Source organism: Pristis pectinata, chromosome 6 (genome assembly GCF_009764475.1).
Source record: "Pristis pectinata isolate sPriPec2 chromosome 6, sPriPec2.1.pri, whole genome shotgun sequence".
In the NCBI taxonomy this organism is placed as follows: Eukaryota; Metazoa; Chordata; class Chondrichthyes; order Rhinopristiformes; family Pristidae; genus Pristis; species Pristis pectinata.
In genome coordinates this window covers 24,613,459-24,628,743 of record NC_067410.1, presented here as the reverse complement: position 1 = coordinate 24,628,743, position 15,285 = coordinate 24,613,459, and the positions used below count along the sequence as shown (strand labels likewise).

Here is a 15,285-nt window from a genome sequence, read left to right as displayed (position 1 = left end):
GAGCTTCTGTATGCTCATATGCACATGTTCAGAGACAGAGATCTAACTCATTGTGACTCATTTTCTTGATTCATATGAGATAAAATGCAACATTTCCTCTATCTCGTGGGAATCCCTAGCCCATGAGTGGAGGAGGAGCAATTGGAATGGCACTGAGAACCTCTGGTCCATGCGTCAGGAACGTGCAGAAGCCCAAACCCCATCACAAAAGGCAGAAGCACCACACCGACTTCCAAACTACCCACCCACCAGCCCTACCGAGCACCCCCTATCTCCTACCTGTGACAAAATCAGTAGGCCCCACATTAGCCTTATCGGTTATCTTGAAATCCACATAACTGGAATGTAATATGATCATCCTCAATCCTGAGGAACTTCTTAAGAGACAAGAAGGCTTGTTAACTTTTCTGATTTTATGAGAGTTATTTTTCATTACTGCCTATTTTGTTTAGAAAAATAAACAACAACCTGTCTTTCTGAATTGTGGAATATATGCCATTGAGAAATGGGTCAACAAGAATCAGCCCAATCTTTCTGGTGCAGTCACACGGTCTGTGGCCACTCCAAGCCTATATCTCCTGCTCCAGCCGTGGAGAGCATGTTTTGCTGGCCTAATGTTTCCTGGACTCCCAAGAGCGTGGCCTGATCTCCATTGGCACACTGAGGCTTACCATGATTCTGAAATGCCCCTGAAAGTTCTGCTGACCAGCAAAGCCCCATTGGCAGCTTTGTCAGCTGTAGCTGTAGAGAGGTAGCACAGGAGACAGGCCTTTCATCCCACTGACCATCAAGCACCCATTTTTAGACCAATCCTACCCTAACCCATTTTATTCTCCCCACATTTTCATCTATTCCTCCCCCCCCCCCCCCCCCCCCCACCATATCTGCCACTCACCTAAGCACTGCAATTTACAGTGAACAATTAATCTACTGACCCGTATGCCTTTGGGATGCAAGAGGAAACCAGAGCTTCTGAGGGAAACCTATGCAATCATGGAAAATGTGCAAACTCCATTGGATGTCAGGATTGAGCCTGGGTTGCTGAAGATGTGAGGCAGCGGCCCTACTAGCTGTGGCACTGCGCTGACGAAAACAAAGAAAAATGAGCATAATATGAAATATTTAAAAAAATGAAGTAAATAAAACGTTTTAAAAATTGGTTAAAAGAAAGCCCGAAGCAACTGAAACATTGTTTAGCACTGCCTTATTATAAGCAAGACTACAATCCCCATTGAAATCAATGCAATTGTGTAACCTGCATAGGTTAACCTGGCACAGGATCAGAGACGGAAGTGCTGGGAATTCTTGTCAAAGTGTCAATGTGAAAATGAGTGCATTTTTGCACCCAGGTATATTTGAACAGCAATTACATTTTTCTTTTCACGACATGTTGAAGATTGCTGTAACTGTTTGGCACTTTTTGAGCAAGGCAGTTGTTAATATATTTGTGACTTGATATTATCTTTTCACATTTCAGTTCATGAACTTTGGCCCTGCTTTTCAATCCAGGCTTTGTGACCAGAATGGAATGCATTTATGCATTGTAGATACATAACATTTTCTGACTTGTAGTTCTGAATTTTATTTGGAATTGCTTCGCTACTTTTTCTGGTTATTAAAATTGATGATTGCATGTTTACTTCTATAAGTCCTTCTCTTAATTTATTGTAAGCTTGTTATGTGTTGTTTCAGACTGCTGTCAGCCTTCTCTCTGGAGTGTTGTTTTTCATAGATATCTAGGAAAAGGCACACAAAATGATTGAACAGCAAGTTGCTCTCTGTTTGTCAGCAACTGAATGTACTAGTGTTTCAAGATAAGTTGTTCTTTGGAGGAGAGGAAACAAAAGTGCCCCAGTGTCAGTGCTATGCAACATCATCCTGCACACTCTTCAACGGTATTATAATTGTACCCCAGGGATTTGAAATATATTTACTTGTGTCAGTGAGTCCTGATAACTGTTGTGGGTCAGAAATCAGTCTGAACAAGGGTAATTCTTCCTTCACTCTTGAAATAATAACAATTTATCTTAAAAAAAACAGCAAAATATGATTGCAAGTTAGCTGTGTAAAGTCAGGATTCAAGCAGCTATTCTCAAATTAACATTTATTTTGGTTTAATGTTAAAATATCTGAATTAATTCATTGGTACGAAATTACTGCGAAGTGTTTATGTACAGAAAACCTGTATTTACAGAAAAATGGAAAGAACAGAAAAATGTGATGAACAGAAAAATGCCCTGTCCTCCTTTTCCGATCTTATTTTATTTCAATATGATAAACAAATTACTTAAATGTTTATGCAGTTGAGGTTTTCTTCCCACCAGTCAGCTCTTGAGCTCAGTTCACTGCTCATAGGACAAAGCAGAGAAGCGACGAGCATTTACAGTTCTATGTGGGACAAGAACTGCATTGGTAAAACAGTTTATATTTCCTCTTCCACCTTGGCTTGAAGGAGGCATATGATCCAGTGAGACATGAAATGGGAGAATATAAGAGTAATAGTAAACACTTTAAAATCATTAATCATTTAAAACATTAAGTGCATCTTACAAAAAATTCAATCACATTAACAAAAAATAAAGTCGCAGTTCATTGTCGGCAGGTTTATTGGCAAGAGTTTCCTGGGTAATGCTGGCTATTCACATTTACCTCTTTTAAGTAGTCAGAAAGTATGAGACTTCAGCATGAATATGGAAGTCCCAGCCTTGCTGGCTGTGGTCTAAAGGTAGATTCTGCATGGACTGAATTAGAACAGATGTAGGTACAGTGAGCATGGTCGTTTCAATGGAGCGGAACAGCTGAGAGGGAGATGGGCAAGTACAATGTAATTTTCATGTTTTTTTAATTATTTAGATTTATTTTACTGTTTTAATTCCCTAAGACATCTCCAAATGATTTTAACAAATCATTTTTTGTAAATTTCATATTTTTTAAATATTTTTGAATGAGAGACATTCAAAGCTTTTCAGATGTTTGACAGCTTTAACAGTTGACAAAGTTTGGATATGTGGCTTTGCCACCTGTCATTGAATTTTTTCAGCTATTTCATGGGCAGGGCTTATTCTGGCTTGCTCAGATGACAACGTTTTTTGGACTGTAATGACAGACTATTCACATTGAGCAAACCCATGCTTGGAAACAGTGAGCATGCTTTTAATTGCCAATTGATTCCAAATATTGTTCCATGTTGTTTAACATTGAAATGAAGATGAGGGATTTTTCAAGCTTATTTTCCATTGTTACCTAATGTTTGTTGAAAATACTGGTTAATAATTATTTGTGATCATCTTTGTTACACTAAGCATCAATTTCAGAAAAGCTATCTTGTTAGACTGAAAAATTATGCATGTCTTTATCCCTTTAGATAGCTTTTGCCTGTGGACTTGTCTTGTTCTTGTCAGTTGATGATTAATCGAGGAAAAAGTGGTTGATGTTAATGTAGGCGTTACATGTTACTTTTTAAATTTATTTTTGTGATCTGGGAATTACTGACAATGCCAAGCATTTATTATCCATTCCTAATTGCACTTGAGAAGTTGGTAGTGAGCTGCTGCAGTCCTTCTGGTGGAGGTACTCTCACAATGCTGTTGGGGAGGGAGTTTCAGGATTTAGACCAACAATGTTGAAAGGCTGGGGATACATTACCAAGTCAAGAAGGTGTATAATTTGAACCTGCTGCCCTTGTCCTCCTTGGTGCTGGAGATTGCAAGTTTGGACAGTGCCTGGTTGAATAATCACATTGCATTATGTAGAAAATACTCAATGTGGCCACTGTGCACTGATGGTGGAGGGAAAGATGTTTAAGGTAGTTGATGGGATACCAATCAGGTGGGCTGCTTTGTCATGGATGGTGTTAATCTTCTTGAGAGTTGTTGGAACTACACTGATCCAGGCAAATGGAGGGTATTCCATTGCGCTCCTGACTTACCTTTTGATGGTGGAAAGGATTTGGGGTGTAGGGATGTGATCACTTGCTGCAGGATATCCAGCCTCTGACCTGCTCTTGTATTCACTCTATATTTGTGGCTGGTACAGCTGAATTGCTGATGAATGTTGCTGCATCCATCCCCCCCACTCCAGGATATTGATAGTGGGGGATTCATCAATGGAAGCTTCATTTGCTGAGGAGTTGAAAATAGAATTGAACATGTGTAGTCACCAGTGAAATCCCCACTTATGAAGGAAGGTTGGTCCTTGATGAAGCAGCTGAAGATGGGCCAAAGACATTGCCTTGAGGAACTCATGCAATGATGCATTGGGATTGGTATGATTGACTTCTGATAACTAAAACTATCTTCCCTTATGCAAAGTATAACTCCAGCCACTGGAGTATTTTCCCTTTGCTCACTTACCCTGGCTTTACCAGGGGGCCTTGATGCCACACTTGGTCCAGTGTCACATTGGTGTCAAGGATACAGTCTCATCTCAACTCCAGTCCACATTTAAACCAAGGCTTGATGGGGACTGGAGCCAAGTAGCCCTGGTGAAACTCAAACAAGGCTAGGTAACTGGTGTCATTTGACAGCATCACTGACCACTGCTTCTATTGCTTTGCTGATTGAGTGTAAATTGGTTACGCAGAAATTAGCCAGGTTGGATTTGTCCTGCTCTTTGTGAGCAGGACGTACCTGGTCAATCTTCCACATTGTCAATTAGATACCAGCATTATAACTATTCTGAAACAGCAATGCAAGGGGTGAAACTTGTTCTGGAGAGCAGGTCTGCAGTACTACAGCTGGGATATTGTCTACTCTCATAGTCTTTACTGTATTCAGGGCTCTCAACCATTCCTTGATATCATTTGGAGTGAATCAAATTGGCTGAAAGCTGGCTTCTGTGATGGTGGGGATTTTTGGAGGAAGATGGATCATCCATTTGGCACATCTGCCTAAACATGGTTACAAATATTTTAGCTTTTTCCTTGGCACTCAAATGCTGGGCTTCGCCATCATCGAGAAACCAAAAGTTCTTGGGCCCTTTTCCTTCCATCAGCTGTTTAATTATTCACGACTAATAAAATCAGAAAATGATGGAAAGAATACCAAAGGCATTCTGTGCCATATGCCTGTAGAATGGAGATTGTTGGGGGGGTGGGGTGGGGGGGAAGATCAAGAACATCAACAGTCCTCAGGCACATAGCAGCTATGTGTTATACTCCGCTTCTGAAATTGGATTTCAATTCATATCATGAGCAGAAGATCTACAGATACTGGAATCTGAATCTGCCCAAAGAACACAACAGGTCATGCAGCATTTGTGGGTGAAAACAAATTGTCAACGTTTTGGGTCCAAACCCTGCATCAGGACTGAGAGCGGAGAGGTGAGATGGCCAGTATAAGGAGGAGAAGGGGAGTGGTGATAAAGGATTCTGAGGTGAATGGTGGACTGAGGAGGGGTGTAAGATGATAGGCAGGTAGTGCCAGGTAGGAGGGGTGAGCGGGGTGGAGTTGGAAGACAGTGGCAGGTGGATGATAGATGGAGGCAGACAAAGAGAGACGAGGAAAAAAACAGATGGAGCAAGGTGGGGGGAGGGGAGTGTGAAGATGGGAGACAGCTGCTAGAGGGAGATAAGTAGGAACACAAAGTGCTACTGGAGCTGGATTCAGATAAGTAAAGGAAGTGAGAATGGGAACCAATAGGGGAGAGGTGAATGACAGTGGAAACCTGATGGCAGGTGGGGCAGGGGGAACCTGTGTGTGAAGTGGGTGAATGGAGCCAGGAGGATGAAGATGGGTGAAGGGGGGCTAGGGAGAGTGTGGGAAAGGGGACAAAAATGGGAGGACTGGAGTATCAGAAGGAGGGGGGGAAGAGGGAAGGAAAAGGAAAATGGGAGAGATACCTAAAATCGGAAAACTCAACATTTGTGCCATTGGGTTGTAGACTACCCAGGTGGACTATAAGGTGTTGCTTCTCCAGTTTGGTTTGGGCTTCATCCTGGCAGTGGAAAAGGCCAAGGATGGACAGGTCAGTGTGGGAATGGAAAGGGGAGTTGAAATGGTCTGCAACTGGGAGCTTGGGATGGCCATTGCGGACAGAGCCTAGGTGTTCTGCAACATGGTTGCTGAGTCTGTGCTTGGTCTCTCTTTCCACAGATGTTAACTGACCTGCTGAGTGCATCCCACATTTTCTGTTTTTATTGGCTGATGTCTACATCTGAGCAGCTGGGATGCAGTCTGCATAATTCCACACATTCAAGCATCAGCATTATGGTCATCTAAGTATTCACATTTGTATTCATTATTTATAATGGATTCTCTTAATAGAAATGCATCTGATGGATTTTAGAAACAATACTTACAGCAGGAAGCTCATTGTCAGCACTTGACACTTGCTGGAGTTATGATGAATATGTGCACTCCTTTTGGGTTAACAATTAAGTGAATGAATGCATTCTATGTCAGACCACTCAGCATACCAGTAAAGTGGAAATCAGCACTTGTAGCCATGATTCAGGGCTGCCCATTTCCACCTTGGGTAATCGTTCATTTCATAATTATGTCATTAATGATGATGAAGCTTTGTTGAACTGTTTTGGAAATTGAGCTATGAATTTCTTATAGAGATGAGTAAACAAAATCCTTAAAAGTTCCAGTAACATTGATAGCCTGCACATGTAGGATAATGACTATATATTTAAGAAATGCTTGTTTAAGAGGATTTTGAAGCTTGTCCGGTTTGTCCTTTTGCAAACAATGGAATTCTAATTTATAAATCAGATTGGGACAAACAGTGTAAGAAATAATACACAATTTGAACCATTTAGTCCTTAAAGTTAGTGTTACTGGTGTTATGTGTCTTGAATAAACGTTGAAGTCTACAAGTTTATGCATTACATTTTTAAGACTTAACTGGTAAAGATAATGATGAAACCACAATAGTATATATTGAAACTTGAGCTGAAATCTAATTCTGGGTTAATGAACCATTGGGGACTCAGTTGATGGCTTTTGCTGTGGACTTAATTTTGTAGAAAAAAACATTTCCTTGCTTTTTGCTCTATGTACAGGAAATACTTCACAGTCTTGAAGTGCATGGTGAAAGGAAAACCTTTCTCCTCAGGTCAACCACACACCAATGATGGCAAGATAGTAAGCTGACTTAAAACAACAAGCACTCTTTTTGAAGTTTTCTATCTAAAACTGGAATAATTTTTGTGCCTTATTTAGATGCTATCATTTAAATAGACCAAAAACTCATGAGAAAACACTTCCTTTTGAAAAAGTTTCATGCACTAACTTATTTAATGTGAAATTTTGCAGACCGTGCAATGTATTAAGCAATACTTTGTGATTTTATTTCTGTACCGTTTTGTAAAAAGATTCCATGTTTTATTTATGTCAGCAATTAAGTACATAAATAAATGAGTCATGTGCATGGTTCAGGTTTCAAACCTTTATATTATGTCCTATTTATTGCTCGTTTAGATTTAAAAGAAATTCCTAAAGTTTCCTTTAACAGTCATAACGTCAAATAGTTTGTAGGTTCAGGATGGTAAGGGACTTCAAGTGTAATGTATAGTTTAAACGTTTGATGACTTCCCTCGCTTACAAAGAGCTTTCCTTAAATGTTTGTAGATTCTTCAGTTTGATTATGAGCACTTAAACTTAAATAGCTAAGTACAGCATTTCTTCAGTCTGATGCACCATAGATAGCACAACTTTGTTTATTAACAATCAGTTCTCTAAATCTGCTTAAAATATGGTGGTTTTTGTAATGTAGTGATCATCAAGGCCTCATATTTTAGATTTGTATTTGCTGAATAAATCTTTACAAGGATCTATCCCAAGGAATATTTTACTTGAATTGATCCAAACCAAGTAAAAATGGCAAAGAATTTATCTTTGATTACTACTGAAACGATAACTTCAAAAAAAACCTCAGATCTTTTTGTTCTTGGTTGGGCAACATAAATACATAAATGGAAGCTGCAAGTCTGAAAATGTAATTTGCAGTCTAGTGTATTTGGCTGACAATGCTTCTTTCCATTCCATAAGTACTTACTCACTTATTGCTATCATTATTTAAATTTCATAAGTAAATGCCTGTGACACCTTGTTAGTTAAACCATCACTTTATTTAAAAAGAATGTTATGTGGAGGAAAATATAAATGTTGTCTACTCATGTAGGTAAATGAATATATTCCTTCATTAACAACATTAGAGGACTTTGACTAATGAATTTAAGTCATGTGAACTCTTCGTGTGAAATGTCACAGCTAATCAACCTTAAATAAAAACAGTTCTTCAGCTATCACCATTCCTCTGCAAAGCTAATCATCTTCATTTTTTTAAAATTAAGTATTGTAAATGAACTGTTTGTTCTTAAAAGAGAGTTTCTGCAATTTTGTGAGAATTTCTGCAAGAGATTTATTAATTAATATTTAGCTTAAAAATTACAATGCATCACTGTTTGATCAAGAATATGTCAATTTGCCTGAAATTCAGTTATGTCCAAGTACCTTACTTGCCAGATTTGATGCTGAGTGCATCACTCTCACAAAGTAGTTAAAGCAACTGGAAAAGTTCAAGCAAAAATTTGGGTATTGCTTGGGAAAGATTAAAAATAAAATGCTAGTGTGTTATCAAGAACTTGTATTACTTGACTGATTCCCTTTTGAAACTTGCAGACAAGTAAAGGATCAGAATAAAAAAGTGGCCAATCTGAAGCACAAGGAGCAGATGGAGAAAAAGAAGAATGCACAATTATTGGAGGAAGCACGAAAACGAGAAGATAACCTGACTGATAACTCACAGCACATGGAGGTGGGTCAATTGATAGCTCTCTTTTGTAAGGCTGTAGTTTTGACATCTGTGATATAAAAAGGCAAAAGTTACCACGAATCCTGATGACAGTGAGATAACAAAGTGACAAAATGGGTAGTAACAGTTTTAAAAAGAGAATAGGAAAACAACCTTACAAGTAACATCAGAGTTGACACAAATTGCTACTATAGGTCAGGAACAAAGTGGGACCTTACAAGTTAACAATGGTGATAGTGTAAATGAAAAAGAAGAAATGGTAGGCATGTTGAATAATTACTTTCTATGTATATACAGTGGTAGATAAGGTTAATATGCCAAACATCCCAAGAAAATTAATAGTGAATCAGTGATGAGGACTCACCAAAATTAACAAAAGCAAAGTAATAGTAATGAAGAAATTAATGTCACTTTGTGTGATGGATTTCCAGGACTGGGTAGTTTCCATCCTGGGGTTTTAAAGAAAAGAGGTTGGAATATTGTAAAGATCTTAATTATAATCTTCTAATGTTTTGTTTTGGATTGGAAAATAGCTTATGTCATTAAGAAAGATGAGGGTGGAAGCCAAGGAATTGTAAACCATTCATCTTACTGTCTGTTGTCAATAATTAAAGATAAAATGGCTTTGAAAATTGTCAGCTGATCATAAAGAGTTTGCATGCATTCAGGAAAGGTCATGCCTGACTAACTTTGAGGATGTATCTAACACAGTTGATAGGGGAATGTCAGGGAATTTTATATGAACTTTGATTAACTCCCTCATAAAAGACTCAGCTGAGGTCAAATCTTATGAAATGAAGGCAAACTATTGGCTTGACTCAAACTGTTGACCAGCTGGAAACAGAAATTAGCCATAACAAGCAAGAGGTGATGAAAGAATCTTTGTTGGGGGCCACAACCATTCAAGGTATTTGCAAACAACTGAGGGAAGAAAGCTGCTTTTCTATATTTTACAATAATAGAGGTTGATAACTTTATAAGCAGTGTAGATGGAAGCATTAAATTGTAAATATAGATTAAGTGAATGGACAAAACTCTGACAAAAGAATTACAATGCTGTCAAATATAACCTTATTCAGTTTTTACCTAAACAAATATAGAAGAATAATTTCTACATGGTGAAAAGCTAGAAGCATTGAATGTCTAAAGAAACCTGGAAAGCCATTTACCTTGTTAAATGGCAATGGGCATGTACAGAAAAGCTGAATTTTGCACTTTTATTGTTGGAGAGCTCAAATGCAAAAGAAGTTATGCTACAGCAATATAAACTCATGATTCACCTGGAGTATTATTATGGAGTTCTGGACTTCACGCTTTACAAAGTGTGTATTTAATCTTGGGAGTGGAGTGTGGAATGAAATCCAGGCTCCAGGGTATAAACTACAACTAGATGTTGCATAAGTTTAGTCCATGGAATTTAGATGATTATAATTCCATTTAAATGAAGAGTTGAAGATATTACAGGGAAGGGAAACTATATTTGCTGGTCAAGGAATTGATGATTAGAGACATATCCTGAAAATAAGCAAACTTTTTAGGTGTGAAATTAGGAAACACTTTTTCATGCAGAGGGTGGTGGGACTTTAGATTTTATTCTGAAGACACAGCTCCAGATCATTTGTTAATTTTAAATTTAAGATTGCTAGGTTTTTTTATTTGCCTAAGATACTGAAGGATATAAAGCAAGAATGATTACGTAGTAAGAGGTTGCAAATCAGCTATTTTCTTATTCAATGGCAGAGATTTTAAAGGATGAATTGCCCAATTTTTACTGTTATTTTCCCCATGTAGCTTTTTGTGTTCACATGAATGCACATGTACTTGCACATGTGTACACACATTCACATGCATAGGCACCTTACCCACACATGTCACTCACAATAACATTCAAACACACTTGTGCTCATGCCCATTCTCTCACATGCTCATGGACGCGTGCGTGCATGCGCGCACACACACACACACACACACACACACACACACACACACACACAAATCAAAATGAACTTTTGAATACTAAAAATGCTTGAATAGCGTATGTACTTTAAAGACCCAAAACTGGGGAAAAGTGATGAACACATATGTTTCACATGCATGTATAACTAAATTTAAACATTTACAATTCACTCAGAACCATTTCATAGAAGGATTCTGATCAAAAATATAGCTTGAATTTTCAATGCATGCCTGACGTTGTGAAGAAAATTGTTATTTTGATTTCAAGAATTAGATTTTAAGATATTTTTGCATCTTCTGTCTAAAAATTGGGAAGAAATGATCAACATTTTTTCTGTGGTTTACCAGGCTGTAAGACTGAGGCAGAGTGAAAGTAATTTAAGTTTCCTATTGATATAGTTGCATTTTTAACATTGCTGATTTAATCAATCTGTATTGATTTCATTACGTACATTCTTACCGGAATGCCATAGTAGTCTACTTTCACCTCTGGACTTAACTAACCTAGTAAATGGGTCTCCTGTCATAATATGTTAATGTTGTATTCTCTAGCAGTTGTGGAAAGCACCTGACAATGGAGGATAGTGGTGGTTGCAGGTTAGAGTCATAGAGCAATGTAGCACGGATACAGGCCCTTCGGCCGAAATGAGTCCATACTGCCCATGGTGCTCACCCACCTAGTCCCAACTTTCTGCATTCGGCCCATATCCCTCTAAGCCCCACCCCTCTATGTACCTATACAAGTGCTTCTTAAATGATACTATTCTACCTGCCTCAACCATTTCCTCTGGCAGCTTATTCCATAAACTCAACACCCTCTGTGTAGAAAAAGTTACCCCTCAGGCCCCTTTTAAATCTTCCCTGTCTCACCCTAAATCTATGCCCCCTAGTTTTGGACTCCTCTACCCTGGAGAAGAGACTGTTAACATCCACCTTATTTATGCCTCTCATAATTTTAAACATCTCTATAAGGTCACCCCTCATTCTCCTGTGTTCCAGGAAATAAAGACCTAGCCTGGCCAACCTTTCCCTTTAACTCAGGGCTTCTAGTCCTAGCAATATCCTTGTAAATCTTTTCTGCACTCGATCCACTTTAACCACATCTTTCCTGTAACAGAGTGACCAAAATTGTACACAGTACTCCCAGTGTGGCCTCACCAACGACTTATACAACTGCAACAGAAAGTATCAATTCCTATAATCAATGCCCTGACTGATGAAGGCCAGCGTGCCAAATGCCTTTTTCATGACCCTGTCAATCTGTGAAACCGCTTTCAAAGAACTATGCACTTGTACTCCAAGATTCCTCTGTTCCATTACACTCCCTAGTGTCCTACCATTCATAGTCTAAGTCCTATGCTGGTTTGATTTGTCAAAATGCATCACCTCACAATTATCTGTATTGAAATCCATCTGCCACTCCTCGGCCCACCTTCCTGACTGATCAAGATCCCCCTGTTATCTACGATAACCTTCTTCACTACCAACAACACCTCCTAATTTCGTGTCTTCAGCAAACTTACTGATGAAGCCTTGTGCATTCGTATCCAAATCATTTATAAAAATAACAAATAACAAGGGTCCCAACACCAACTCCTGCGACACGCCACTAGTTACCGGCCTCCATTCCGAGAAACGACCTTCAACCACCACCCTCTGCTTCCTACCTCTGAGCCAATTTTGAATCCACCTAACTAACTCTCCCTGGATTCCATGGGACCTAACCTTCCAGACCAGCCTACCATGCAGGACCTTGTCAAAGGCTTTGCTAAAGTCCAAATAGACAACATCCACTACCCTACCCTCATATACCTTTTTGGTTACCTCTTCAAAAAAAACTCTAAAAGGTTTGTCAAGCACTACTTTCCATACACAAAGCCATGCTGACTCTCCTAATCTGACTCTGTCTATCCAAATGCTGGTAGATCCTGTCCCTCAGAACACTGACCGGCCTGTAGTTCCCTGGCTTATCCTTGCTATCCTTCTTAAACAATGGAACATCATTAGCCACCTTCCAGTCTTCAAGAACGTCACCAGTGGCTAACGATGAAGCAAATAGTTCTGCATGGGCCTCCACAATTTCTCCTCTAGATTAACTGTCCAAAAAATGACTGATAATTCTAAGGAGTTTTGGTGCAAGACAAGTAATTTTTTTCTTTATCAGCAATTAAAATTTCACATGTTCTCAAAATATGAGGCCATTTGGCCCATTGAGTCTTTTCCAGCTCTCAGTAATCCCATCAATCCTATTCCCTAAATCCTCTCTGCAACATATTCTTTCACACATGTCTGTTAATCTTGACGATTCTCTTGCCATTCACTTACACTAGGGGTGATTTACAATAACCAATTAACCTGATAACCAGCATGTCTTTGACATGTGGGAGAAAACTGAATCACTGGGGAAACCCAGAAAGAAAGATAAGCCTCCACAGAGAAAGCATTGGAGGTCAGAATCAAATGAGGATCGCTAGAACTGTGAGGCAGTTGACCCATCTGCAGCACCACTTCAAAAGCTGTTGGATAGCTTCTGCTTAGTCATTGAATTATTCAAAAATAAGAAATTAGAATCTATTTTCCAGTGCAGTGGTGGTCTTCTGTTGTAACGTCGTTCTTTGCAATGCGTTGGTCATTGTGGTTCCCTGGATGTTGCTCTTACGTGACTTTCATTTGGACCTGCAGCATGGAAAAGTCCTTTAGACCAGTTAACCAGGATGGCCAATTTCTGTACTGTAAATTCTTTATAATACCACAAATCAGTTTCCAAAGCAAAAATGGCTTGTGAACCCGAATGTCAGTGTGAGAGAAAATTTCTTTGCAGGTCATACAAGCAAAGTCTGTAGAGCAAATGATTCATAGAACATTATCTCATTTTAGCCATCTTGAAGGCAATCTGGCAAATCGTGTGGTTGAAAGTTAAATGTGGACCAATCTAATCTGTTGGATGAAAATCCAGTATGGAACATCGGTCTTTCCGGAACAATTACTTTTGTGTTGGTGCTTGGTTAATTTGCAGTTTTTATTTGGTGCATTCTTATTTAGCAAGAAAATTGAAGTGTATGTCTGAAGAATGGTTAATTTAAACATGTAGATTGAAAATGTAGCTGACATGATAATATTTTCAGTTTTGACCCTTAGTTTATTTGCTTCGGGATCATTACTTGTATCTGCTCTGCGTAATTTGTACCATATGATTAACATCTTTCTTTTTGCCATCCTAAATCAGTCTACTTGTGTTAGCTTGCATTAAATTCAGTTCAATTGCTTGACAGTCATGACAGAATTTGGGCATACTTGAGTTTTTCTCCACTGTTATAAAGGACGTTGATCAGACAGCAAGGCTTTCAACACCACTTTCTCTCTTGAATTTCACACTTTTCATTGCTTGCATTGGCTGTGGTTTTCTTACTAAATAGTTGCTTGCAGCAAAGGCAGACAGCTTTAAAACCGGGGTGACAAGTTATGTAAGCAACTTACACAAGGACAAATTTAAAAATGCATTTGTAACAAATGGGAGCAGGTGTAGGCCATACAGCCCCAGTGCTTGCTCTATCATTCTACCCCATTCATTCTTGCCCAGTCTCCATTTTCATTGATTCCCTTAGAGTCCATTTAGTTCCTAAACAAGATGATGCTGGAGAAGGGTCCTGAACAGTCCTGAAGAAGGGTCCTGACCTGAAACATTGACTGCCTGCTTTCCTTCTCCAGCATCATCATGTTTTTCATCTAGATTCCAGCATCTGCAGTCCTTTGTTTCTCCACTTAGTTCCTTATTAAACATAAAGTGTATTGATCACAGCTTTGAATGCATTCCAAAACTGATTATCCACAGTCCTCTAGGTTGGCAAATTCCAAAGATAGGCAGACCTTTGTTAAATATATTTTTGTCCCTGGTCATAAATAGCTGAATGTTAGTCTTGACGGAATCGATGTTGTCCAACTTGATCACCGGGTTCACAGTTTATTTGACTTCTGTGGCTATTTTTTGAGGTTATTTCTAATGAAATCAATGATATTGGTCTTTTACTTAGATAAGCTCCACAGGATGGTTGTGCAGGAAATCACTTAAGTGGATTTAGCCTAACCAGAATGGAAGCTTAAAGGCAAAGGTGTGCCCCAGAGCCCCAGGCTTTAAACCTCTCTTGCGGACAATATTTTTCCCCTCAATCAAATTTGCACATTTTTTGTGAAGGAGTATTTTTTTCTGTTTTTTTTAACAGAAAAAACAGTGATAAGTGGTGGAAGTAAACAGTTCCAAACAGAGCATTTTAAACCAGTGACAGAAAATAAGGCCAACATCTATCAGTGAATAATATGCAGTGGAATAAAGTTCACAGTGCTCATATTTTAAATCAATCAATCACAGTATTTGAAACCAATTGGTCTTTATCTGCTCTACCAAATAGAGTATTAATATATTTCAAGATTGTTAACTCGGATGAGTTTGTATGCATTTGTCTTCACTTGACCTGTGGGGGTTCTATTAAGTAGTGGATAAATTCCATATGTGCTGCTGAAATGTGTCTTGAACTACAGCCAATATTTTAAAACTATGTTCAGGAGAAAAAC

The 15,285-nt window shown here is 38.7% G+C and overlaps 1 protein-coding gene across 12 annotated transcripts in view; it reads left to right on the top strand.

Annotated features, from left to right (window-relative positions):
- Nucleotides 1-15,285, top strand: part of LOC127571453 (ERC protein 2) — a 629,628-nt gene that overhangs the window by 328,637 nt on the left and 285,706 nt on the right. For all 12 annotated transcript variants that reach the window (XM_052017829.1, XM_052017828.1, XM_052017827.1 and 9 more), the window contains one exon: nt 8,628-8,763. In XM_052017829.1, coding sequence (XP_051873789.1) covers nt 8,628-8,763 — 136 coding nt within the window. The remainder of the gene's footprint in view (nt 1-8,627; nt 8,764-15,285) is intronic.